This window comes from Sus scrofa, chromosome 6 (genome assembly GCF_000003025.6).
Source record: "Sus scrofa isolate TJ Tabasco breed Duroc chromosome 6, Sscrofa11.1, whole genome shotgun sequence".
NCBI classification, from domain to species: domain Eukaryota; kingdom Metazoa; phylum Chordata; class Mammalia; order Artiodactyla; family Suidae; genus Sus; species Sus scrofa.
In genome coordinates this window covers 70,272,069-70,298,400 of record NC_010448.4, presented here as the reverse complement: position 1 = coordinate 70,298,400, position 26,332 = coordinate 70,272,069, and the positions used below count along the sequence as shown (strand labels likewise).

The window sequence follows — 26,332 nt, the reverse complement described above, 5'->3', positions numbered from 1 at the left end:
ACACAAACAAAATCCAATATGCCCAGGGGCCATGGTTTGGGGCCATGTATCCTGAACCCCACCATTGCTTTTGGTTACTCTTCCTACCTGTTCCATTCAGGTAGTCCTTGGCCAGCTCAAACAGCCGGAGGTGCATATTAGTGATAGGATTAAAGGAGCCACAAGCAAGGAGAACCACTTCCGTCCTCTCTGAGTTTTCCATGCTGAGAATTTGAAGTTGCTGATCTAAAAGGAAACCTCCGACCCCTCTCTTAGTGTCTGCAAAGGAAAAAGAAAGCACGCTCAGTTACAGGTCTTTTGATGTCCTTCCATGGTCTCATTCCAAATTAGATGGAAGAAAAGCTGGCCCGCTGCTCTTCCCTTCCTTTTCAATGTGAAGTTGCAGCTCTCACCATAAAGGGGTGGAGTCTCCTTCCCACACTCTGTGACTTGCTTTGGCCACAACAACATGGCAGGCGGGAAAATGCGCCAGTTCCGAGCCCAGGCCTTCGAGGCTCTCTTTTGGACTCCTGCCCCTGCCAGGAAAACAAGCCCAGGCCAGCCTGCTGGAGGATGACAGGACGAGCAAGAGGGAGCTGGTGTCAGCTACGTGGCTGAAGCCAACCTAGACTGGCCAAACCAGACAACCTGCGCAGATGAGCGAGCAAGTCCAGGTGAGGTCGGTTGAGCCTGGATGAGATCAGCAAACCCACAGCCTAGACTCGAAAGCAAAAGTAAATGTTCATTGTTTTGTGAATGCGCTGTTGTGGCCCTGGCTAACAGATACAGTGACACTGTCATCTGCCAAAAGGAACTCCCCAAAAAGTAGTATTTTGCCTCTTAGTCAGCATGATCATATTATCACTTTCAACTGAGTACTAACAGTTTACAGACTTTTCACATCAATTATTCCATTTAATTTTTCCATAACCCTAATGAAGTAATGCAAGGCAATTAATTAAAAAATTTTAGGAGTTCCCGGTCGCTCGTTGGGTGAAGGATCCGGCATTGTCACTGCTGTGGCACAGGTTCGATTCCTCGTCCTGGAATTTCCACATGCCACGGGTATGGCGAAAAAAAAGAAAAAAAAATTACTATAAATTTTTATTAAATGCATTCACATATATAGATTTAGAAATCAAAGTGTGACCAAAGGCCCACAGGGGAACCAACAGTGACTGATCATACCTCATCACCAATCCATCCATTCAAATCCCTAAGAGGTGACCCCTTTTAAACTTTCACAGCTATTTCTGCTGGTCGACTCGACCATAATTCTGTCCTATGTGCTTATAATGCTATTTCTTAATTTATTCAATGTTATGATCTATGAAGATTAGCTCATACACCCGCACTACCCTCCGGCTACGTATCTGGGACGTTGGAGAGAATAGCGACGGTGTATGAAAGCTAATCCTCAGATTTGAGCTGCAGTTGAGACCCAAACCACAGGTGTAGCAACGCTAGGTCCTTAACCCACTGACCCACTGAGCAGAGCCAGGGATCGAACCTGCATCCTCATGGATACTAGTCAGGTTCGTAACCGCTGAGCGACAACGGGAATTCCTTCTCTTAGGGTTTTGAAAGCACTGCTTCTAGACTGCAGTGCTCATAGTGAGAAACCCAAACTCATTTCCAGTAATTCTGGAATCCTCTTAAGGTGGCCTGTATTTTTTCTCCCTTGAAGCTGATGAGATCTTCTCTTTGTCCCCAGGACTCTGAAATTGTGCAGTGATGTCCTCCAGTGTGGCTCTATTTCCACTCCTGTGCTGGGCCCTGAGCAGGCCCTTTCAGCCTCAGAACTCATAACCTTCAGTTCTGTAAAAGGACCTTGAAGTATTTCACAGACAATCTTCTGCCTTCCATCTTCTCTGTTCTCTTTGGAAATGCCTGTGATTCAGAAGCACCAGGACCAGTCTTCTAATTTTCGTACACTTTCTCTTCTATTTCCCACCTCTTGTCTTCATGCTCTAATTTCTAAATAAGCTCAAATTCATCCTCTAGAAGTTCCTGTGTGGCTCAGCAGTTAACAAACCTGACTAGTATCCTTGGCCGCACTCAGTGGGTAAGGATCCGACATTGCCATGAACTGGGGTGCAGGTCGCAGACATGGCTCGGATCCCGAGTTGCTGTGGCTGTGGCTGTGGCCGGCAGCTACAGCTCCTATTCGACCCTTAGCCTGGGAATCTCCATATGCGGTGGGTGCAGACCTAAAAAGACAATTAAAAAAAAAAAATTCATCCTCTAACCCACTGAGCTTTGCAATTCTGCTCTCATAACCAATTTTTAAGACCTCTGTCCTCTGAACGTGCCTTTTTTTATGGCATTCTGCTGTTTCACCAATGCATTAGCCTCTCATTTCTCTACCAATATTAATGATATACTTTCAATTTCCTTCAAAGAGCTGACAGAAAGTTCAAAGTGGACAGGTAGGGCTTCCGTACGTACGGTAATCTGGCTGTTAGTAGCTCAGGCTTTTCCCCTGGGACTGGTCAGAGTCCACAAAAAAGCATCCTCCAACCTCCGGCCTGTAGAGCACAGCAGTTACAAACCTCTGCTCTGAAATCAGGCTGTCCGTGTTCAGATCACAGCTCCGGTACTAACAGGCGCTAGATGACCTTGGGCAATTTAACCCCAGCCTAACCTTCCTTTAGTTCTGGTTTTTCTCCATCTTAAAACAGAGAAAAATAATAGCACCTACCTCATGATTACTATGAGGATTAAATGAGGCAGAAAACACTTATTCCACGTAAAACGGCTTAAGGCAAGTGATGAACCCACTATGAATAGAGCTGATATTAATGCTGCATATCGTGCTGATATAATTCAACTCTTCTTGATCTTCGAAAAATCAATTTCAAATGGTTATCACTATTTCAAATGGTTATTACCATTATTACTCTATTGAATCTATTTTTTTTCCTGGAGGCTTTTTCTTCTGGAAATCTCTTTCTCTACCTGGACTAAAAATCTCTAATCCTTTGGGCATCTGTCATTCTGAAATCTTTTTCATCTCTCTCCTGATCCCCTCTTTCTTAGAACCATGTCACTGTCTCTCTTGTTCTACTTCCTCATTTTTCTAGTAGCTTCATAAAAAAGGGCACACAGAAAATAAATTTGTTCTTCCTTAACTGAGAGAATTCTAGGCTGGAATTATTTTCTTTTAAAATTATGAATGTATTCTTCATTGTTTTCTAGCATCTAATCCTGCTGTTCAGTCTAATGCCGTTCTGATTCTTGTTTTCATGTAATCTGCTTTCTTCTTTTTTTTTTTTTTGGCCACATCTGCAGCATGCACAAGTTCCCTGGCCAAGGACTGAACACATGCCACAGCAGTGCCCTGAGCCACAGCAGTGACAACACTAGATCCTTAACTGCTAGGCCCTAGGGAACTCCCTAGCCTGCTTTTTCTTTTTGGAAGATTTAAAGCACATTCTCTTCATCCCTATGGCTCTGAAATGCCGTAACAATGTATCACAGTGTGGTTTTTGTTGTTGCTGTTTTCCTTTTTAGGGCTGCACCCTTGGCATCTCGAAGTTCTCAGGCCAGGGGTCAAATCTGAGCTATAGCTGCCAGCCTATACCACAGCCACAGCAATTTGGGGATCCGAGCTGTGTCTGTGGCCTATACCACAGCTCATGGCAAGGCAGGATCCCTGACCCACTAAGTGAGACCAGGGATTGAACCTGCATCCTCATGGATGACAGTCGGATCCATTTCCACTGTGCAGCAATGCGAACTCCCGGTGGGGGTCTTTTTCATTCCTTGTGCTGGGACTCGGTGAACCTTTCTATCTCCAACTCAGATCACTCAGTCCTAATTATTTGCTTAATAAGAACCCTCCATTAACTATCAATAAATAAAATACTTTTGCTATTGTTAAGTTTTTAAAAGTATTCTTATATATCCAAATTAATAACTGGGAGTACTTATAATTCAAGGAGTTCCCTTGTGGCATAGTGGGTTAAGGAAATACGGTGTTGTCACCACAGTGGCTTGAGTCGCTACTGTGGCACAAGTATGATCCCTGGCCCAAGAATTTCCACATGCCGCAGGGGTAGCCAATAAAACAAAACAAACATAATTCCAATGATGCCAAACTGCTCAAAGCATTCGGGGAACTTGTGCACAATTACTTGTAGAGACTGAAATATTTTTACAATTAATGTAGAAATGTAATGAGTGGTAATAAACAACTAACATTTGTACACCTTCCAACTTACACACTTGAATGCACATTATCATTTAATTCTCACCATAAAAGGAAAAAAAATGGCCAAAGGCACTTAGTCTGTTCCAAGTAATAAGCTACTGTTAGATATTTAGTTTTTCTAGTTAATCATCGATCATTGGTCATTTAGGTTTATCTAATTTTTCACTATTACAAATATCCCAAAGAAGAAATAATGAGAATGAACTGGAAATTAGTTATAAAACACCTCACTGAGTACTCCTAAGACTTGCCAACACTCGAAAGACCTGTGTCAGGCCATTAATCTATAACCCAATGGTGCTCAGACCCAACCTGCTAGGTTGATGAACCTACTTTTGCTCAAATTTTACTCTCTCATGGACAAAGTCAGTGAACAGCAGAACCAGGGCTTAGAATTAGTGTTAGGGAGCGTTGATGGAAACCGCCCACCTTGGCCAGGCAGTCTAACAGCTGCTTGCCTGAGCTGTCCCACAGCAGGAGACCCTGAAAAGGAACGTGGGGCTGCCCTGAAGACTAACTGGGAGGACATGGGAGGGGCCAACAGGAGGAGGAGGTGACCACCCCCCCCAGAATCCTTGGTGTTGGAGTCTGTCTGGGCTGAGAGGGGTGTGCCCCTCCAGGAAAGACCCTGAACCAGACCAACTATGGGCCAGGCAAGATGACTGATGGGCCAGAAACAATCTGGCCCCATTCCCATAAGACCAGAGGCCACGAGCCGTGGGGCGGAGCAGCTCGCCTGGGTTCCCTCGCCCTGCTGCTCTCTGCCCTGGCGCCCCTCCCGATAAAGTCTTTTGCTTTGTCAGCATGTGTGTCTCCTCTCCAAGTGTTTTACAAGTGCTCATGCTCAGGGCCTGGAAAGGGTCCCCTTCTTGCAACATTAGGTGTCCTGACCTCTAGGCTCTCACCAATAAGACAAAGGGGAGATTGGCTGGAGCTGGGTAGACTGGAAACAGGTCCTCCCGGGTGAGGAGCTGAGGAATGTGAGCTTTAATCCCTTAAACAGAAGGCAACTTTGAAGGTTTCTGAGCAACTGAGGGACAAGAGGGTTCTAGAGAAACAATGTTCAAAAAAGAAAAAGGTCACATGAGTGTTTAAAAGCTCTTATATGGTTGTACGACCTTGACCTGGTCACTTAACTCTGTGTCTTAAGTTTCCTCACCTCTGAAATGGAGGCAATGACAGGATACGGCAAAGAGTGTATCCCATTGCCTGGCACAGGGCTCAAAGGAATGGTGATGACGGTGATGCTGCTGGATGGACTGGAAGGGGCAAAACAAGACAGGAGGGCCTGTTGCAAAGTAAAGAGAGCTTTGATTTATGTATAAGTCAGTCGGACTAGAAATCAGGAGACAGTTACTCAGTAAATATTTGAGGCCTACTTCAGTGGCAGGGGTCACAAGGTCACTGGTAACCGTTAACACGGAAGAGAAGGGTCAATAATGTTCCCCAAGGTTCCACTTGTTTTTTAAAAACGAGTTCATGGGGAGTTCCCGTCGTGGCGCAGTGGTTAATGAATCCAACTAGGAACCATGAGGCGGTGGGTTCGGTCCCTGCCCTTGCTCAGTGGGTTAACGATCCGGTGTTGCCGTGAGCTGTGGTGTAGGTTGCAGACGCGGCTCGGATCCCGCGTTGTTGTGGCTCTGGCGTAGGCCGGTGGCTACAGCTCCGATTCAACCCCTAGCCTGGGAACCTCCATATGCCGAGGGAGCGGCCCAAGAAATAGCAACAACAACAAAAAGACAAAAGACAACAACAACAACAACAACAACAAAAAAAAGAGTTCATGGGTGAGAATGACTTAAGTGTCCTACCTTTCAAAGATCATCCCAAGGGGATACCAGGATTCCCAGTGGGGCCAGGGTACAGTGGGATGTTGCGTTTGCCATCCCCTAACGCCCATGCAAAGTACCTGTGGTTATTACGGGGTGATGTACCCTAGGCCCCCTGGGAAATCAGGATATCTGGGGCTACTGAACTTTGGTGGAGGGGCTGGGTTCAGCTGGAGTCTTGAGTCTGTTCCAGCCCCACCCATCTCAAGTTCCTGGTACCCTTCCCCAAGGGAGATTAAACTGTGAGCTGGAAGAAAACGGTAAGGCTGCAAGGGGGAGGTACAGGTCCCCAAGGAAGCTGTGCAGAAAGATGGAACAAAGAGCCTGAAGCCCTTCCCTGACCTTGGGGATAAGCTCAGGTTTCCCCGGGGAAGGGCTGAGGAAGGGGCTGGAGGAAGCTGATCGCTTAGCTTAAAGGAAGCTTTCTCGCTTTCCACATTCATGACCTGTCTCGGGTATCCAGCTCCGTTCTATTGACTCAATGTTAACACAGCCAACTTTAGACCCTGAAAGCCCTAGAAGAATTAAGTTACCATGAGCTCCTATCATAGCCTGGAGTGGCTTTGAAAGAACAAGGATCTGTCCCTCTTGGGGGAGAGTACTTGCTCTGTGCCCCTGCAGGCTTCCTGTGTAGGAAGGGGGCCTGGGCAGGCCAAGGCCTCGGCGCTAACACGACCGTTGCGGGTCCTCCTTGCCTCGCGCCAGGTGCTCCAGGATCAGGCTCAGCATGATTCACTTCTGTCTGGCTCACTCGGCATATCGCCTGCACTGCTGGCTGCCAAGATCGCATCAGCTCCGGCTGTAAGTGTCCCCCCGCAGCCCCCTGGGACCAAAACGTTCATTTCTTCCTGAGGCTGTCTTGAAGTAAAATTTACTTCCCATTTTAAAATCACTGAAGTTTTGGAGTTCCCATCGTGGCACAGCAGAAATGAATCCGACTAGGAACCATCAGGTTGTGGGTTCAGTCCCTGGCCTCACTCGGTGAGTTAAGGATCTGGCATTGCCATGAGCTGATGTCACAGATGTGGCTTGAATCCTGCATTGCTGGGGCTGTGACACAGGTCGGCAGTTGTAGCTCCGATTCAACCCCTAGCCTGAGAACCTCCATATGCCGCAGGTATGGCCCTGAAAAGCAAAAAAAAAAAAAAAAAAGAAAAGAAAAGAAAAGGAAAAAACCCACAAACATTAAGTTAGGGAAAAAAAGTAAGGGTTTTCTTGTCACACTTCAGAATGCTCAACATAATTAAATATGCTGGCCAACTGTTAACGTGACTGACTTTACAACCCCTCAGATTTAACCTCTAAATGGATGCTATTCCTTTAAAAATAGTAACCTTAAATATTTAACTCTGTTCTAACAATTTGTCATTGCTTTAAATAGTCTGGGGGTATATCTTGAAGTTGCCTTTTTTTAGGGCCGCACCTGCAGCATATGAAGGTTCCCAGGCCAGGGGTTGAATCAGAGCTGTAGCCACTGGCCTACACCACAGCCACAGCCACAACACGGAATCTGAGCCCTATCTGTGACCTATACCACAGCTCATGGCAATGCCCGGTTCTTAACCCACTGAGTGAGGCCAGGGATCGAACCCACATCCTTATGGATCCTAGTCGGGTTTGTTACCCACTGAGTCACGAAAGGAACTCCTGAAATTGCTTGTTTTTCTGAGTACCTTCCCTGGGGATAAATCTTTGTCTTTGGAGGGGTGATTTGATTTCTATGAATACCCTAGAATCACTCTGTGCTAAATCCAATTGATAAAACAAATAATGAAGGTGAGTAACAGTTTACAGTGAAAGGAACTGTTAGTTAAGGAGGAAGATTATCCTGTATGCCTGGAAACCATGTACGTGTAATTGCAAAAGAATTTCAAAAACGTCTGAGTGATAACGGCAGCCTTCCTCTAGCTGTGTAAGTTGTGGCAGGTAGGCTAATTCTCGGCTTATTACTTACTCAGCAGGAACCCTCTGGCTGAGGCAGAGCCAGCAGAACACAGGGGCGTGGTGAGCCCTCAGATCTGGTTCAGACTGTAGCTCTACCACTTTCTACTTCCAGGTGTTTATCCTCGGACATTTAACCTTTCAGAACCTCCGCTTCCCGATTCATAAAATGGGAAACCACGGTCCCACCTCACGGGACTGGGTGCATATTCAGTGAGAAAGTGAAACAATGTGTGGCACATTCGTCTGCTATTTACGGACATGAATAACTTACTGTTACTTGTGGGTTGTCTTACGGCATTAATCTACAGCCATGGTAAAGAAGTCAAGGTCCTCAGGGTTCCTCAGGGACCAACATCAACAGTGCCTGCTACATATGGGGAGCTCAAGAAATGGTAACTATTATTTCAGTGAGGTACTATGAGACATAATTTTGCTCTAATGCAGTGGATCTCAATTCCTCTTTGCCACGTTTAAACCTTTATTTCTGTGGTTTGATGTATCATTATCATGAAACAGAACCTGAATTTGGTTTCCTTCTTTCCTTTTTTGGCCTCACCCACGGCACATGGAAGTTCCCGGCCGGGGATGAAACCTACACCATGGCAGCAACCAGAGCCACAGCAGTGACAACCACGGGATCCTTACCCACTGAGCCCCCAGGGAAATCTTGAATTTGGTTTCTTAAAGCCATTTTATCACTGAAAAAGCAATATAAAATGAAACTCACTCTGTCCCATGCAGCCAAGTGACTGTGTTCCTGTCTGGGATCACCATTCTGATGCTCCAGTTCTACGTTCTGCTAAGGTGAGTGGTGAGTGCTCTCACCTGGCGGCCTGGCATGCCTGCTTACCTGCGGAGATGGGTCCGGTGCTCTCTGCCATTCCTGTGATGTGTTTAATTGCAGCCTGCCCCATTGTTTTGCCCCTCTTATCAATGGTAGTCACCTGCTCCACCACTGTGAAAGCCAGAAATCTCAGTACGGCAAGAGGATAGCTGGGATTTGGGCAGACTGAGTGTACGTCTTCACCAGCGGTTGTTTCTTCCAGTAGAAGAAATCGTTAAATGGGAGACAATGAAGGCACCAATGGCGCAATTTATAAATTCCCTAGAGACCAGTCCCAACAGCCTGGCATCAGCTAATGTCTGCAAGGCTGAAGGCAGAAAAGGCACACATGACCAGATTATGGCTTGATCTGGTATTTTATTTTATTTATTTATTTTTTGTCTTTTTGCTATTTCTTTGGGCCGCTCCCGCGGCATATGGAGGTTCCCAGGCTAGGGGTCGAATCGGAGCTGTAGCCACCGGCCTACGCCAGAGCCACAGCAACTCGGGATCCGAGCCGCGTCTGCAACCTACACCACAGCTCACGGCAACGCCGGATCGTTAACCCACTGAGCAGGGGCAGGGACCGAACCCGCAACCTCACGGTTCCTAGTCGGATTCGTTAACCACTGCGCCACGACGGGAACTCCTGATCTGGTATTTTAGATTCTATGTCAGAAATGAGTCTTGGCCGGGAAAGACAGTTAATACCCTTTGCAATGGGCAAATGAAGCAAATGTAACTTTGATACTTTCAAAATAAAAGGTAGTTCTCAAAACGTGAAAATTCTAAAAAAAATCTGAAAACTGAGAATCCACTTGAGTGATGGGGAAGGAACGGAAATGGTGACACTTTGTAATCAGCCTGATTCAAACTGGCCAGCGTCAACTCTAAGAGGCTGTGTGGCATACTTCCTTACTCCAGAAGGTTAGACGTTCCATAAAATTTTTTTTTTCACCAAAATATCAAATTAACATTAATTTTTTAAAATGTCCATCATTTAAGAATATCAGAACGTGGGAGTTCCTGTTGTGGTGCAGTGGAAACGAATCCAACTAGTAAGTGTGAGGATGCAAGTTTGATCTCTGGCCTCACTCGGTGGGTTAAGGATCCAGCATTGCCATGAGCTGTGGTGTAGGTTGCAGACACGACTTGGATTCTGCATTGCTGAGGCTGTGTGTAGGCTAGCAGCTGTACCTCTGATTTGACCCCTAGCCTGGGAACTTCCATATACTGCAGATATGGCCCTAAGAAGCAAAAAGCAAAAAAAAAAAAAAAAAAAAAAGAGTATTAAGAACAAGTTCTCTTGTGATACAGCATGTTAAGGATCTGGCATTGGAATTCACACATGGGCGTGGCCAAAGAAAAACTACTAAGAACTCTTCACATTAAAGACCTTTAATATTAAGAATATTAAGAACGCAATAGTATTATTAATGCCAGTATTAATTTGTAGCCATGGTAAAGGAATCAAGGTTTTAAAGATAAAGGAGTTGCCTAGAGCCAAATGAACCCTCAAGTGTAGGCTTCTGGTGCTACACTTACAGCATGGGTTTGTTTCCTCTAATAAGTAATAAATTAATGTATGACCCAGTGTATTGGTTTTTAGGCCCAGATCTTCTCAATACTGCAGTCAACCTCTTCTTACCAACCTGGTTGGTAATATCATCTTTACTTTCTTCGCAATTGGTAAGTGTGCAGTCATTCTGTCAAGCACTTCAATGTTTACTGTTTGCCAGACACAGCTGCTACAACAAACACAAGTGAGACAGGACCTCCTACTCCTCAGGATTTTTTTTTTTTCTTTTTTTTTTTTTTTTTGCTTTTTTAGGGCCCACACCCGTGGCATATGGAAGTTCCCAGGCTAGGGGTCAAATCGGAGCTGTAGCTGCCAGCCTACACCACAGCCATAGCAACACGAGATAGGAGCTGCGTCTGTGACCTACACCACAGCTCATGGCAATGCCAGATCCTGAAGCCACTGAGCGAGGACAGGGATCGAACCCGCAACCTCATGGTTCCTAGTCAGATTCATTGCCACTGCACCACAACGGAAACTCCAGGATTTTTTTTTTTCATCTGTGCCTGAGGCATGTGGAAGTTCCCAGGCCAGGGACTGAACCCAAGCCACAGCAGCGACCTGTGCTGTTGCAGTGACAATGCAGGATCCTTAACCCACTCTTATCACTGGAATTCCAGTTTTTTTTTTTTTTTTTTTTTTTTTTTTTTAAGAGCTGCACCCGTGTCATATGGAGGTTCCCAGGCTAGGGGTCAAATCAGAGCTGTAGCCGCCAGCCTATGCCGCAGTCACAGCAACACAGGATCCAAGCTGCATCTCCGACATACACCACAGCTGACAGGGAGTGGGGTGGACAGGGAGTTCGGGATTAGTAGATGCAAACGCTGACATTTAGCATATGGGTAAGCAGTGAGGTCCTGCTGCACAGCACAGGGAACTCTATCCAGTCTCTTGGGACAGACCATGATGGAAGATAACATGAGAAAGGGAATGATATACTTGTGCGACTAGGTCACTCTGCTGTTCAGCAGAAACTGGCACAGCATTATAAATCAACTATCCTTTATTTATTTATTTATTTATTTATTTATTTATTTATTTATTTGTCTTTTCCGGGGCTGCACCCGTGGCATATGGAGGATCCCAGGTTGGGGGTCGAATCAGAGCTGTAGCTGCCAGTTTTACGCCAGAGCCACAGCAGCGCTGGATCCGAGCCAGGTCTGCGACCTACACCACAGCTCACGGCAGCGTGGGATCCTTAACTCACTGAGTAAGGCCAGGGATCGAACTTGCAACCTCATGGTTCCTAGTCGGATTCGTCAAACACTGAGCCACGACGGGAACTCCCTACTATACTTTAATTTTAAAAAATCAACTAAAAAAATACCAGATTTAGCCACCCATTCAATAAACAGTTTCTGAGAAGATGATATGGGTATAAAAATAGGAGCCTCGACTAATTGAGGTCAAAAAATGACATAGAAGAGTTGGACTCTGAAACGTGAAGTTTTAGGAACACCTTAACTAAAATATTTTCATTATATTTTCCTTCGTATGTACTTAGAAGAGTGAGGTGTGGTGTAAATAAAGACATGTCTACATTTGCAGGAAATGAAAACAGTGCCTGGGTGTCTTAGGCGTGGTTTGAGAAGGAGCCTCGCTAAGTCCCAAGAGGCAACATGTGCTGCGGAGAAGAGCACGGGCTCTGGAGAGAGAGGGGGGCTGGTTCCAACGTTCACCACAACAGCAGGGGCTCCCTCAGCTCCCTCTCCCCAGTTCTCAGTGGGGATAAAAACAACTGCCTCACAGTTCTGCTGCCAGGGTTCAAGGAGATAACGGGGGATCTTTATTCAAGAAACAGTATTGCCGTAGTTCCTGTTGTGGCTCAGCGGTAACAAACCCAACGGGTATCCATGAGGATGTAGGTTCGATCCTTGGCCTTGTTCAGTGGGTTAAGGATCCAGCGTTGCGGTGGCTGTGGCTGGAGGCTGGAGCTCCGATTCGACCCTTAGCCTAGGAACCTCCATATGCTGCAGGTGGTGCTGCCACCCCCCAAAAAAGAAAGATTATTGCCAATAGGAAGAACATCACCTCTGGCGCAGGAAGACCTCAGCCTGGCTAGATGATGAGCCTGTTTGTTTCATGGGAGGAACTCGAGGAAACACCTATTTAGGTTTGCATTCGCGAAAACATCTCTGAGATAATTCAACCCAGCAAACTGATGCTGTCCTTCCATCTGTCCTTCTAGGTTTCACTGTGCTGCTTACTCAGATGGAACTGGTCCCAAAGGCACTAAGGAGGATGTTTTCTGTATTCGGTGTGGGATCCTTTTGCGAAGGAGTGTTAACCATAGTGCTAACATTTTTGGCAACCGACTGTGTATGGGCTTTTTTAGATTTTTTAAAAAATTACAGTTGATCTATAATGTTCTGTCAATTTCTGCTGTACATCAAAATGACCCAACGCATACACACTTTTTTCTTTTTTTTTGGTCCTTCTAGGGCCACACCCATGGCATATGGAAGTTCCCAGGCTAGGGATCAAATCAGAGCCTCTGCCAGCCACAGCCACAGCCACGCCAGACCCAAGCCACATCAGCAACCTAAACCACAGACCATGGCAACGCCGAACCATTAACCTGCTGAGCAAGGCCAGGGACTGAACCTGCGTTCTCATGGATGCTAGTCAGGCTCATTTCTGCTGAGCCATGACAGGAACGCTTAAACTCTAAACTTCTAAAGGCTCATCTTGATCTGAAAGCTTGGCTAAATACAGTGCACCATTAGTCTTTGATATTTCTTTCCTACTTACACTAAAATTAGAGATAAAAGATAGAATCCCTAATTAGACACACGTGACAGTTAAAACATTTCACCAGGGAAAATTTAAAAATCCATGAGAGGAGTTCCTATCATGGCTCAGTGGTTAACAAATCTGACTAGGAACCATGAGGTTGCAGGTTCGATCCCTGGCCTCGCTCAGTGGGTTAAGGATCCAGCATTGCTGTGCACTGTAGTATAGGTTGCAGACTTGACTCAGATCCCGTGTTGCTGTGGCTCTGGCGTAGGCTGGAGGCTACAGCTCTGATTAGACCCCTAGCCTGGGAACGTCCATATGCCTCGGGTATGGCCTTGGAAAAGACAAAAAAAAAAATTCCATGAGAGATTTTTCTTGTTGTGGGGTGAATTCCACATTATTAGAATTAAAAAAAAAAAAAGTTAAGAAACTTATCAACAGGGGAAACACTGGATTGGGCAGCTGAGCAGCAGGCCTTCCATCTCTTGCTAAGTTGGTGCCTTTGTTTAAATCCTTTTGGCAAGAACATTCTAAAAATGTATTCCAATGAAAAGACTCGTATTCCTCACAGTGCTTTTTTCCCTCCCAAATACAGGAAAAAACGACTCCAGAACTTTACTACTTGTCTGTGCTGCTGGCAGTGAGCAGCTTGGTTTCCACAGGTAACCAAAAACACGTGCCAAGGAACCTATGCCCGTCAAAGGCTCACCAGTCCGTCAAGGGTAGTAGTATATGCTCAGCTAGGGTTGCAAGGGGAAGCCCTGGTGCCTCGTAAATCAGGAGCTCCAAGAAGCTATAGAGTTTGAAGAGTAAAGGAAAAGCTGAAAGGGTTAGAATGGGATATAAAAAGCCATTCTTCTCACATTTCCACTCCATGTAATTAGATCCCATTCTTTTTTTTTTTTTTTCCCACTGTACAGCAAGGGGATCAAGTTATCCTTACATGTATACAATTACATTTTTTTTCCCCACCCTTTGTTCTGTTGCAACATGAGTATCTAGACAAAGTTCTCAATGCTACTCAGCAGGATCTCCTTGTAAATCTATTCTAAATTGTGTCTGATAAGCCCAAACTCCCGATCCCTCCCACTCCCTCCCCCTCCCATCAGGCAGCCACAAGTCTTTTCTCCAAGTCCATGATTTTCTTTTCTGAGGAGATGTTCATTTGTGCTGGATATTAGATTCCAGTTATAAGTGATGTCATATGATATTTGTCTTTGTCTTTCTGGCTCATTTCAATCAGTATGAGATTCTCTAGTTCCATCCATGTTGCTGCAAATGGCATTATGTCATTCTTTTTCATGGCTGAGTAGTATTCCACTGTGTATATATACCACATCTTCCTAATCCAATCATCTGCTGATGGACATTTGGGTTGTTTCCATGTCCTGGCTATTGTGAATAGTGCTGCAATGAACATGCAGGTGCATGTGTCTCTTTTAAGTAGAGTTTTGTCCGGATAGATGCCCAAGAGTGGGATTGCGGGGTCATATGGAAGTTCTATGTATAGATTTCTAAGGTTAGATCCCATTCTTTTCTTTTCTTTTTGTTTGTTTGTTTTTGTCTTTTTGCCATTTCTTGGGCTGCTCCCGCGGCATATGGAGGTTCCCAGGCTAGGGGCTGAATTGGAGCTGTGGCCGCCAGCCTACGCCAGAGCCACAGCCACGCGGGATGTGAGCCTCGTCTGCAACCTATGCCACAGCTCACGGCAACACTGGATCCTTAACCCACTGAGCAAGGAAAGGGATGGAACCTGCAGCCTCATGGTTCTTAGTCGGATTCATTAATCACTGCACCACGACAGGGAACTCCTAGATCCCATTCTTTACCCTACAGTGCTTTTCTCAAGCCTGGGGCTGACTTGGCTGGCCAGGTTGACCTGTCCAAGGCCAGATGCTAAAGCAACAGTCTGAAGCTGGCACATGAGCCCTACTGATCTTCTGCCTCAGATCTACGTCTCTGGCCGGTTGAGCCTTTCCCAGCAGCCCTGTCACCTGAGCACCCCAGCAAGCACGTGACCATCTCCAACCTGCTACTCCTAGATGAAGTGGTCAGCTGGACATCAGAGCTACGATGACAGGAAGCACAGCAAACCCGGTCGCTGGGAAGAAAGCCGTTAAGTATGAATGAGCACTGACAGCGGATAAGAGGGAATAGTTCAACCAAAATCGCTGGTTTGACATCACAACCAAATTCATCCCCAATGAAGATCTCCTATTACACACTTCAGGAACCTTTCTTGACTTTCCGAACCTCCCTTTCTCTTTCAAGGAAGTTAGTAGCAGCATTGGCTAGATGGCTGCTATAAAAATAAGTACTGAGAAGGAAGAAAAAATTATAAGCCTTAGTAATGAACAAAGGTCTAGTTTCAAAAGCACACAGTGACCCAGAGTGTGTATTTGAGCAAGGTCAATTTTTCACTTCTTTAGAAGTGCAGTGGGAAACTTCAGAGTAAAAATCATCACCATTTCTCCCATCTGGGTTACACCAATTTTTTTGCATGACAGTCAACTGCTGTCTAGGGAGAATAGCCAACTGACCCGCCACGATGCTTTGTCTTCTGACTTTCTCTGTGTGTATCACAGACTCTGAGGGATTTTACGTAGGAGCTAGTTACAGATACTCGCAACGTTTTTAGGAAGCAGAGACAATACCATTTCTTTTTTTTAAGAGAAAAAGCAGATTTACTCAGGGAGACACACACTCCCTAGACCGCGAGGGCGGCAAGAGCAACCGATGACTCCATTTCTTTCCTTTCCTTCTTCCTTCCTTTCCTTTCTCTCTTTCACTCTTTCTTTTTTGCTCATGCCTACGGCGGGGGAAAGTTCCCGGGTCAGAGTCAAACCTGCGCCACAGCAGTGACAACACCAGATGCTTAACCCACAGAGTGAGGTCAGGGATCGAACCCGCGTCCTCATGGATACCACTCAGGTTCTTTAACCGCTGAGCCATGAGGGGAACGCCCACAACTCCATTTCTTGAGTTAAAGAACAGTATCCCTTGGCAGGAGGATAGACATCTTCTCTAGACAAGTTCAACAGACATCTCCCGACACATCCATGACAGCACAGGGCTTCCCAAGTGGGAATGGCTGTTTCCATCTGCTTCTCTGTCCAGGTGGTACCTGCAGCGGAGGACGTTACCTAACAAACACACTCTGCATCCACCACACCGACATCTTCTGAACACCTTCCACATCCCAGACTGAGCTCTACGACTTAGGAATTAGAAACCCGAGTAACTCACATGTTGTTAACAGCGAAATCCCCTGAAGTAATTCCATTACTATGACTAACAGAAACTATTTAAAAATAACACAGCCTTTTACATTCTCTAAACCTCATTAACCAAATATTAACATGTCAGGTAAATGCCAACTAGTCTCAAGATCGGATTTCTATCAGAAGTTTCTTTTTTTTTCCTAAACTTTGTATCCTACTCCTCAGCCCTAAACCTCATCTATCTGAAGATCTCAGCTGATGACAACTCCGTCCTTCCAGTTGCTAAAGCCAAGTACCTCAAATAGGGAGTTCCTGTCGTGACACAGCAGAAACAAATCCAACTAGGAACCATGAGGTTGGGGGTTCCATCCCTGGCTTTGCTCAGTGGGTTAAGGATCCAGCGTTGCCATGAGCTATGGTGTAGGTGGCAGGTGTGGCTCAGCTCTGGCGTGGTTGTGGCTGTGGTGAAGGCCCACAGTTACAGCGCTGATTAGAACCCTAGCCTGGGAACTTCCATATGCTGCAGGGGTGGCCCTAAAAAGAAGAAGAAGAAGAAAAAAAAGTACCTCAAATAATCCTTAATGCATTTCTTTTCTTCCCCTATACCTCACGAGGATATCCTAATGGCTTCACTTTCAAAATTCATCCAGAATCCAACTACTTTTAACAAGCTGGAATTTTTTAACTGACTCTTTCTAAATCCAAGAAGCTGTTTCTTAAGACCAAGGCTGCTTGATACTTTGACGTTTTGAAATTATGTAACATTCTTAACATAACTCCAGAAAATGAAATTATGTGTCTCAATTGATAGGCATAACAGCATAATTTAACAAGCACTTTAATCCATTACCCATAAAACTGAATTTTCACTCGTGTTTATAGTTTTATCATTTCCTCCAAAACCAAATCTGGTTTCACCAGAGTTAATTTCATTAAAAAACATTTATTTAATCCTACCAATATCTTTTTTTTTTTTTTTTTTTTGGCTTTTTAGGGCCACCCCTGAGGCCTATGGAGGTTCCCAGGATAGGGATCTAATTGGAGCTACAGCTGCCAGCCTATGCCACAGCCACAGCAACACCAGATCCAAGTCATGACCTACACCACAGCTCATGGCAACGCTGGATCCTTAACCCACTGAGCAAGGCCGGGGATCAAACCCGCAAACTCATGGTTACTAGTTGGATTCGTTTCCGCTGCGCTACAATGGGAACGTCGATGCTACCAATATCTTATGAGATGTAAATTATACCCTTTCTGATTCAAGTGAAAATTATCAAATTCCAAAACTGCTATTTCTTTAGCTCCCTCATCATTTACTTACTATTTATCTTTAGGGCTGCACCAGCAGCACATGGAAGTTCCCAGGCTAAGGGTCAAATCAGAGCTGCAGCTATCGGGCTACACCACAGCCACAGCAATGTGGGATCCAAGCCACATCTGCAATCTACACCACACGCCGGATCCCTAACCTACTGAGCGAGATCAGGGGTCAAACCTGCATCCTCATGAATACGAGTCAGGTTCTTCGCCTGCTGAGCCACAACCAGAACTCCAAGTCTCCTCACAATTTAGATGGCCACAGTCAGCAATACTCTCTCACAGACTGACAAAATTCCCTGTTACAGCCCATGTTTGCTCAGAGGGGAAAGCTTTTGTTAAGCAACTATTTTGTGGGGGATGCTTTGATTTGTGGGTTCTTAATCTAGGACCGTCAGAAGGATAAATGTCTGAAGACAGAAGCAAAATGTCAGCTGTGTGTACCTATGAGCAACCTCCTAGGAGGATGCAGGGAAGTCTGGGAAAATCAAAAACACTAAGCATTACACACATCAACTTTACCATAAGAAAAAAGACACTTGAAATTTGCCACCCATTACTTTGCATTAAAATTTTAAAGAGTTCCAAGGTGGCTCGGCAGTTAAGGATCTGGCATTGTCGCTGTTGTGGCTCTGGTTACTGCTGTGGCACAGGTTTGATCCCTGGCCCGGGAACTTCCAGATATTGTAGGCATAACAAAAACAACGACAACTAAAATTTTTAAAAATTTAAAATTAATCTTCACACTACTTTCTCCACAGTTGCTAAACTCTAGAAGTGAAAAACTTCTAATTACTAACTGAATTGAGTATTGAATTTCTAAGTGCTCGTCTTAATCTGAAAGCTTGGCTATATACAGTATACCCTAAGTCTGCTGCATATATGTTCTACTCATATTAAAAATAAAGATATGTAGGAGTTTCTGCTGTGGTGCAGTGAGTTGAGGATCCTATTGCAGTGGCTCAGGGGGCTATGGAGGCAAGAGTCTGATTCCTGGTCCAGTGCAGTGATTTAAAGGATCCAGTGTTGACACAGCTGTGGCTCAGATTCAGTCTCTTGCCTGGGAACTTCCATATGCCATGAGTGCAGCCATAAAAAATAAATAAATAAAATAAAGATATGTAATGGATATGTATACATGTATAACAGAATCACTTTGTTGCACAGCACAAATCATTACAACACTGTAAATCAACTATACTTCAATAAAGCTTAAAAACAAACGAACAAACAAAAAGATATGTAGTAAAAACAGAATTTCTAAAATTTTATTTTTGGCTTCACCTATGACATGTGGAAGTTCCTGGGCCAGGGACCAAACCCACGCCACAGTTGCAGTCCAAGCCACAGCAGTGACAATGCCGAATCCTTAATCTGCTGCACCACCAGGGAAGTCCCTGGAATTCCTAATTAGTCACAAGTCATAGTTAAACATTTCACTAGGGAAAGGTCCAAAAATTCCATAAAGAAGTTTTCTTTTTCTTTTCCCATGTTATTAGAATTTTTTTTAAAAGTTAATATAGAATGATTAGAAGACTGTTTCAGGGTGTTCCCACCTTCAGGCGCAATATTAGGGAGTCTGGATTTTATCCTATAGGGAATGGGGATGTTTTAGGGAGTTTAGGGAGGAATGTACTATTGCACTTTAGAAATAATTCTCATTTGTTCATCATGGTTAAGCAAATATTTCTTGAGCAATTACTAGCTGGAGATGCTGGGAATAAACCAGTACATAAAACAGTCAAAAAATTCCCTCTCCACATAAAGCTTACATTCTAGGGTTGGGAGACAAACAATAATCAAAATACATAATATGTGTGTCATATTAAATAATGGGGCCATGAGTAAAAGAAAGCAAGGCAAGAGGATAGGAAGTGTTGGCACTTTAAACAGGGTGATCAGGAAAGGCCTTGCTGTGTTCCATTTGAGCAAAGAATTAATGCAGATGAGGGAGGCAGGCAGACATCTGAAGGAGCAGTGTTCTAAGCAAAGGTGAACAACGCAAAAGCCCTGAGGCAGAGCATGCCTGTCGGGTTCCAGAATCTCCTAAGAGATCAGAAGGGCTGAGCCCGAGTTAATAATGGAGGGAAGGGGTAGCATGACCTAATTTCTATCTTCAAAGGATCTCTCTGGCTGCTGAAGTTGAGAACAGAATGTAGGGGGAAATAGCAAGGAAGCAAGGAAGCCAAATAGAAAGCTACTCCTGTAACCCAGGTGAGAGCTGATGCTGACTTGAACCAGGGTGGTAGCAGTGGAAGTGATGAGAAGTCATTGGATTCTAGATGCATTATAAAGGTTGGGCCAGTGGGATCTGCTGATGGATGGAATGTGGCTGTGAGGAAAAAGAGAGGTCAAGCATGATTCCAAAAGTTGTGGGCCTGATCATCTAAAAGACTAGTTATCTTTAATTAAGAAAAGAAAGAGGGGAGTTCCCTGGTGACTCAGTGTGTTAAGGATCCAGTGTTGTCACTGCTGTGATGCAGGTTTGATCCTGGCTGGGGAACTTCCACACTTCTGCATGCTGTGGGTGTGGCCAAAAAAAAAAAAAAAAAAAGAAAAGAAAGAAAGAAAGAAAAAGAAAAGAAGGTGGCCATGCAGGAGATTTAGGGAAGATCAGTAGTTGAGTTTACAAGGAAGTTAAATTTGGGATGTCTCTTAGTGTTGTCATGTAGGCAACGGCAAACAGAACCAAGTTCAAAAGAAAGGTCCAGGCTAGAGATCTACTAGATTTGGGGTCATCTACACAGAGATGGTAGTTAAAGGTGTGAGACTGGGTGACATTTCTGAAAAAGTGAATGACACAGAAAGGACCAGCAGCATGGGCATCACTTGGCCAGAAATGAAGCACAGGCCCTACCCCAAGTCTATGGAATCAAAACTTGCATCTTAACAAGATCCCTGGGTGATGTGTATGCATCTTAAAGTCTGCAAAGCACTGCTTTGGAGCATCTCACTGGTCCAGGAGAGAGATGATGAAGGGTAATGACAGGAGTGACAGTGTCGAGGTTTACAAGCAGATCTGTTGACTGAATGGAGGAGGGAAAGAGGCGAAGGGAAGACAATTCTTTCTCTCACTTTTTTGTTTTTCTTTATGTATTTATCTATTTTTTTGGCTGTGCCCACCGTATGCAAAAATTCCTGGGCTAGAATCGAACCTGAGCCACAGCAGTGACAATGCTGGATCTTAACCACTAGGCCAACGGGGAGCTCCAAGGGAGGAGACATCTGATGTAAGTGACAGGATAGATGGTGTGCCACAAGTCAACAAAGAGAGTCCTGGAGGAAGCACAGGTTGGGAGGTGTGGAAGGAAGACACAGATGGACTACTGTTTCATGGATGCTGGATTTGAGGCATACACGTAACATCCAGGTCAGATATCCAGCAGGCAAGGGAAATAGACTAGAACCTGGAAGAAAAACCCAGAGACACTAAAGACTACCTTCAATGGGCTATTGTGGTTGAAAGGTGTTTTTTTGTTTTTTTTAGGGCCACACTCGAAGCATATGGAAGTTCCCAGGCTAGGAGTCAAATTGGAGCTGCAGCCACAGCAATGCAGGATCCGAGCCCCAACTGTGACCTACACCACAGCTTATAGCAACGCTGGATCCTTAACCCACCGCGCAAGGCCAGGGATCAAACCCACATCCTCATGGATACCAGTTGGGTTCATAATCCGCTGAGCCATAATGACAACTCCAAAAGTTGCTTTTTGGTGTTTTTTTTTTTTTTTCCTTTTTCCTTTTTAGGGTCGCACCTGCAGCATATGGAGGTTCCCAGGTTAGGGGTCAAATAGGAGCTGTAGCCACTGGCCTACACCACAGCCACAGCAATACCAGATCCAAGTCGAATCTTCGACCTACCCTACAGCTCATGGCAACGCTGGATCCTTAACCCACTGAGTGAGGACAGGGATCGAACCCACAACCTCATGGTTCCTAGTCAGATTTGTTTCCACTTAGCCACGATGGGAACTTCAGTTTTTTGTTTTTGCTTTTTAACCTAATTCTATTTCTTTTGAAGAACAGAATTAAAATGTTGGGAGGTTGCAGGAAAAGCACTATTAGGAAGTCACAAAACCTGCAGGAAAGCAAATAACTGATGGAGAAAGCTCCTTAAGGAGGCCATAAAAAAAGGATTTTAGATACCAATTAAGAGGACAGCTTAAAAATAATGAGGAGAGGAGTTCCCGTTGTGGCGCAGTGGTTAACGAATCCGACTAGGAACCATGAGGTTGCGGGTTCGGTCCCTGCCCTTGCTCAGTGGGTTAAGGATCCGGCGTTGCTGTGAGCTGTGGTGTAGGTTGCAGACGCGGCTCGGATCCCGCGTTGCTGTGGCTCTGGCATAGGCCGGAGGCTACAGCTCCGATTTGACCCCTAGCCTGGGAACCTCCATATGCCGTGGGAGCGGCCCAAAGAAATAGCAAAGACAAAAAAATAAATTAATTAATTAAAAAATAATAATAATGAGGAGAGGGGAGTTCCCATCGTAGCTCAGCAGTTAACGAACCTGACTAGCAACCATGATGACGAAGGTTCAATCCCTGGCCTCACTCAGTGGGCTAATGAGCTGTGGTGTAGGTCAGACATGGCTTAGATCCCACGTTGCTGTGGCTGTGGCACAGGCCAGCGACTACAGCTCCGATTCGATCCCTAGCCTGGGAACCTCCATATGCCACAGGTGTGGCCCTAAAAATAAAGTTAAAAAAATAATAATAATAATGTGGAGACATGAAAACATATGTCCACACAAAGAACTGTACAGTTTGGCTTCATATCTACTTGCCAAAAACTGGAAACAGCTCAAAGGTTAATCAAGAGGTGAATGAATAACAAATGAATGAATGAAGTTGGTATACTCATATAATGGGGCACTACTGAGCAATAAAAAGGAACAAACTACTGATCTAAACAACATGGATGAGTTTCAGAAACACTATTTTGAGTGAAAAAAGTCAATACAAAAAAGTACACACTGTACGATTTCAGTTATGTGAAATTCTAGAACAGACAGTTTAATCTATAATAACAGAAGGCAGAGGAGTTCCCATCATGGCCCAGCCGAAACGAATCTGACGAGGAACCATGAGGTTGCGGGTTTGATCCCTGGCCTCGCTCAGTGGGTTAAGGATCCGGTGTTGCCGTGAGCAGTGGTGTAGTTTGCAGACACGGCTAGGATCTGGCGTTGCTGTGGCTGTGGCGTAGGCTGGCGGCTACAACTCTGATTCGACCCCTAGCCTGGGAACCTCCATATGCCGTGGGTACAGCCCTAAAAAGACAAAATAACTAACTAACTAACTAATTAACTAACTAACAGAAGGCAGATCGGTGGTCACCTGAGGCTGGGAAGTTGACAGCAGAAGAGCAGAAAGCTTCAGGGCTCCTGCTATGGAATCGTGTGTGTGTGTGTGTGTGTGTGTGTGTGTGTGTGTGTGTGTGTGTGTGTGTGTGTGTGTGTGTGTGTTCCTCACTGAATGGCAATATACTCACTCATTCTCTTTGGATGGTCCTGTTATTTATAAATATCTGATTGTGCTGATTTAACCATAATGGTGATGATAACTTTAGCAACAGTAACACTGACTGAGTTCTTCCTGTTTGCCAAGCAATATACTAAGCACTCATGTGATCCTTACCACACGCCAATGAAGCAGGTACTATTAATATATCTTTTTTTTTTTAACAGATGAGGAAACTGAAGCTAAAAGAGGTTGATTAACTTGCTTGAGACTTCACAGCTCATGTAACAAGCCTGACTCTAAACTCATGGTTTTTTTGGAGTGCCTGTCGTGGCTCGGCAGTTAACAAACCCGACTAGGATCCATGAGGATGTGGTTTCGACCTCTGGCCTGGCTCAGTGGGTTAAGGATCCAGCGTTGCCATGAGCTGTGCTGTAGGTCACAGACACAACTCGGATCCAGCACTGCTGTGGCTGTTGCGTAGGCCGGCAGCTACAGCTCCAACTGGACGCCTAGCCTGGGAACCTCCATATGCCGAGGGTACGGCCCTAAAAATAAATAAATAAACTCATGTTTTTCAATTTGTTTTTTTGTTTTTGCTATGTCCAAGGCAGGTAGAAGTTCCCAGGCCAGGGATCGAACTAACTTGCACCACAGTAGAGACCAGAGCTGCTTCAGTGACAATGCTGGATCCTTAACCCACTGCGCCACAAAGGAATTCCTAAAAGCTCATGCTCTTTTTTTCTTCTCTTTATTGCCACACCCGTGCCATATGGAAGTTCCTGGGCCAGGGATTGAATCTGAGTGATCCGAGCTGCAGCAATACTGGATTCTTTCCAGTTGGATTCCTAATCCACTGGGCCAAGACGGGAACTCCAAAAAGCTCATACGATTAACCATCACAAAAGACTTACAACAGTACAAGTTACCTACTATAGACATTTACAAGAGGTCCACAGGTGCAGAGAGCCTTTGGCTCCTGATACTTCTAGTCAGCTACTCCAGTTTCATCTGCCCCTGTATTTTCCCTATCTAGCTGGGGCAATTTGTTCCCTCTGGACTCCTACCCAAGTCCAAGTTAAAGTTTTCTAAATTCCTCCAGCTACCCAGCAGTAGTGATCTGATTTTCCACCTATGACTCCCAGTTCTGAGGTTACTTTCCCCAACGCTCTCTCTGTGTCTACCTACCTAACATTCATTCCTCTTTTCCCAATTTCTTCTCTTCCCTCCCCATCCTCTTTTTAGGCTTAGATTCTATCTTTGTTTGAGAACTTGAACCAAAACCAATTTCTCTTGCCTATGCACTAGGAATGCTTTTTCACTATCCATTAGCTTTAAACAAGAACCCAAAGGTATGTAAGAATACTCTCGGAATCTGAACTGCGGAATCAGATTAAGTTACCAAGAATGAAGAGCAGGTAAGCACGATGCTTGTACAGTGAGGCCTTTCCTCCACAGCTTCTAAGATTGCTCGCACCCTCTAAAACCAACACAAATGCCTAAGTAGAACTCTGTATTATCACCATAAAAATTAGGGGAAGAACCCAGTGAGAAAATGTTTATTCAGCAAGTACTTCAAATGGTGAAAGAAGGATATTTTCCAGCTTTGTTGTATGTGGCACTGACCCTATTTGTCATTGAGATTTTGATATTCTACAAAAACATTTCCACACATAGTCACATTATCACTGCATATTTATATACTCCACTGTATATACATTATATACTTTGTATGTAAATCCATTGTGCATATATGTATATATATATATATACACATATGCACACACTGGAATGCTACTTAGCTATAAAAAAGAACAAAATAATGTCATCTGCAGCAACATGGATGGAACTAGAGATTATCATACGAAGTGAAATCAGAAAGAAAAGACACATACCATATACCACTTACACGTGGAATCTAACATACGACACAAATGAACCTATCTACGAATTAGAAACAGACTTAGAGAACAGACTTGCGGTTGCCAACAGGGAGGGGAATGGGAGAGGAACGGACTGGGAGTCTGGGGTTAGCAGATGCAAACTATTATTACACAGAACGGATAAACAGCAAAGTCCTACTGCATAGCACAGGGAACTATACTCAATATCTGAAACAAACCAGAATGGAAAAGAATATAAAAAACAATGCATACATACATTATGTACATATAAAACGGAATGACCTTGCTGTCCAGCAGAAATTAACACATTGTAAATCAACTATACTTCGATAAAAATTATCTAAACTTAAGAGGCTTGCTTGATACACAATATATTTACCACTTGTTAACAATAACAAAAAAATACGTAACAGCCACTTACTTTTACAAAGGAAATTCTATGAATCTGAATAGTTTTGCACAGTAGGCCATTGGAACCATTCCAACTTGTGTGTCAACTTCTCTTCTGTGTTGGACTTAGAACTGCGATTTCACAACCAAATTGTAACTCTGAAAAACAATTTATGGTGATAAATAAGAATTTCTATGATTGGACAGAAATGACAAATAATTCATTCTGGTGGAGTTCTGTGGTGATCTAGGAAGTGTGTCCTGGGTGGCTGAGTTAAAATTAACTTTATTTTTATTTCTGGCCAGGCTCCTGGGCCTGTGGAAGTTCCTGGGCCAGGAATCAACCCCTGCCACAGCAGTGACTATGCCAGATCTTTAACCCACTGAGCCACCAGGGAATTCCTAGAATTAACTTTAAAGACAACACCTGTTTAACAATTTCGCTGTAAACCCTGAGGTTGTCTTGTGGACTAATGACTTCAAGGAGCTGGGCTGGGAACATGTGAAAACAATTTCCACCTAACTTCTGAGTAACTTTTAGAATGTTGCCCAACGGCTCGCAGTCTCCTTTCCAAGACGAATTGGTGTCAAACTGCTTCGTAATCCAGTCTTTCACAGACCTGGAAAAAAGGATTTGCGGGAAAAAGGGGAAGTGCCTCGCCCCCCTCACTTCTGCCCAAGAAGGAGTTTTTCCCCCAGGGTGAATTCACCTGTTCCAAAGGCCAGAGGCAACTTTACCGAGATTTTTGGTTCTACAGAGAAAATTCTAAAGGAAGGGACAAGACTCCCAGCCTCAAACTTGATTGAGACCTTGCTTCGGGGACGGCTGCATTTGACCCTCAAAAACCCCACCATCTTGGACTCCCTTGCACTTGCGATTTTAAAAAGGAGTCCTTGGCTGACTCCCCCAGAGCCCGGTTTGTCAGGGTCTCCGGGTA

General features: G+C 44.6%; 1 protein-coding gene across 5 annotated transcripts in view; it reads right to left on the bottom strand.

Annotated features, from left to right (window-relative positions):
• Nucleotides 1–26,332, bottom strand: part of NMNAT1 (nicotinamide nucleotide adenylyltransferase 1) — a 36,108-nt gene that overhangs the window by 9,003 nt on the left and 773 nt on the right. For 2 of the 5 annotated variants that reach the window (XM_021095306.1, XM_021095305.1), the window contains exons 2-3: nucleotides 25,426–25,553; nucleotides 88–258 (exon numbers count right to left, since the gene is read on the bottom strand). In XM_021095306.1, the coding sequence (XP_020950965.1) occupies nucleotides 88–202 (115 nt within the window). In that variant the 5' untranslated portion in view covers nucleotides 203–258; nucleotides 25,426–25,553. Of the gene's footprint in view, nucleotides 1–87; nucleotides 259–5,351; nucleotides 5,481–8,815; nucleotides 9,203–25,425; nucleotides 25,554–25,821; nucleotides 26,154–26,332 lie in introns of those variants that run through there. The other 3 variants (XM_021095304.1, XM_021095307.1, XM_021095308.1) reach the window with 3 other exon arrangements.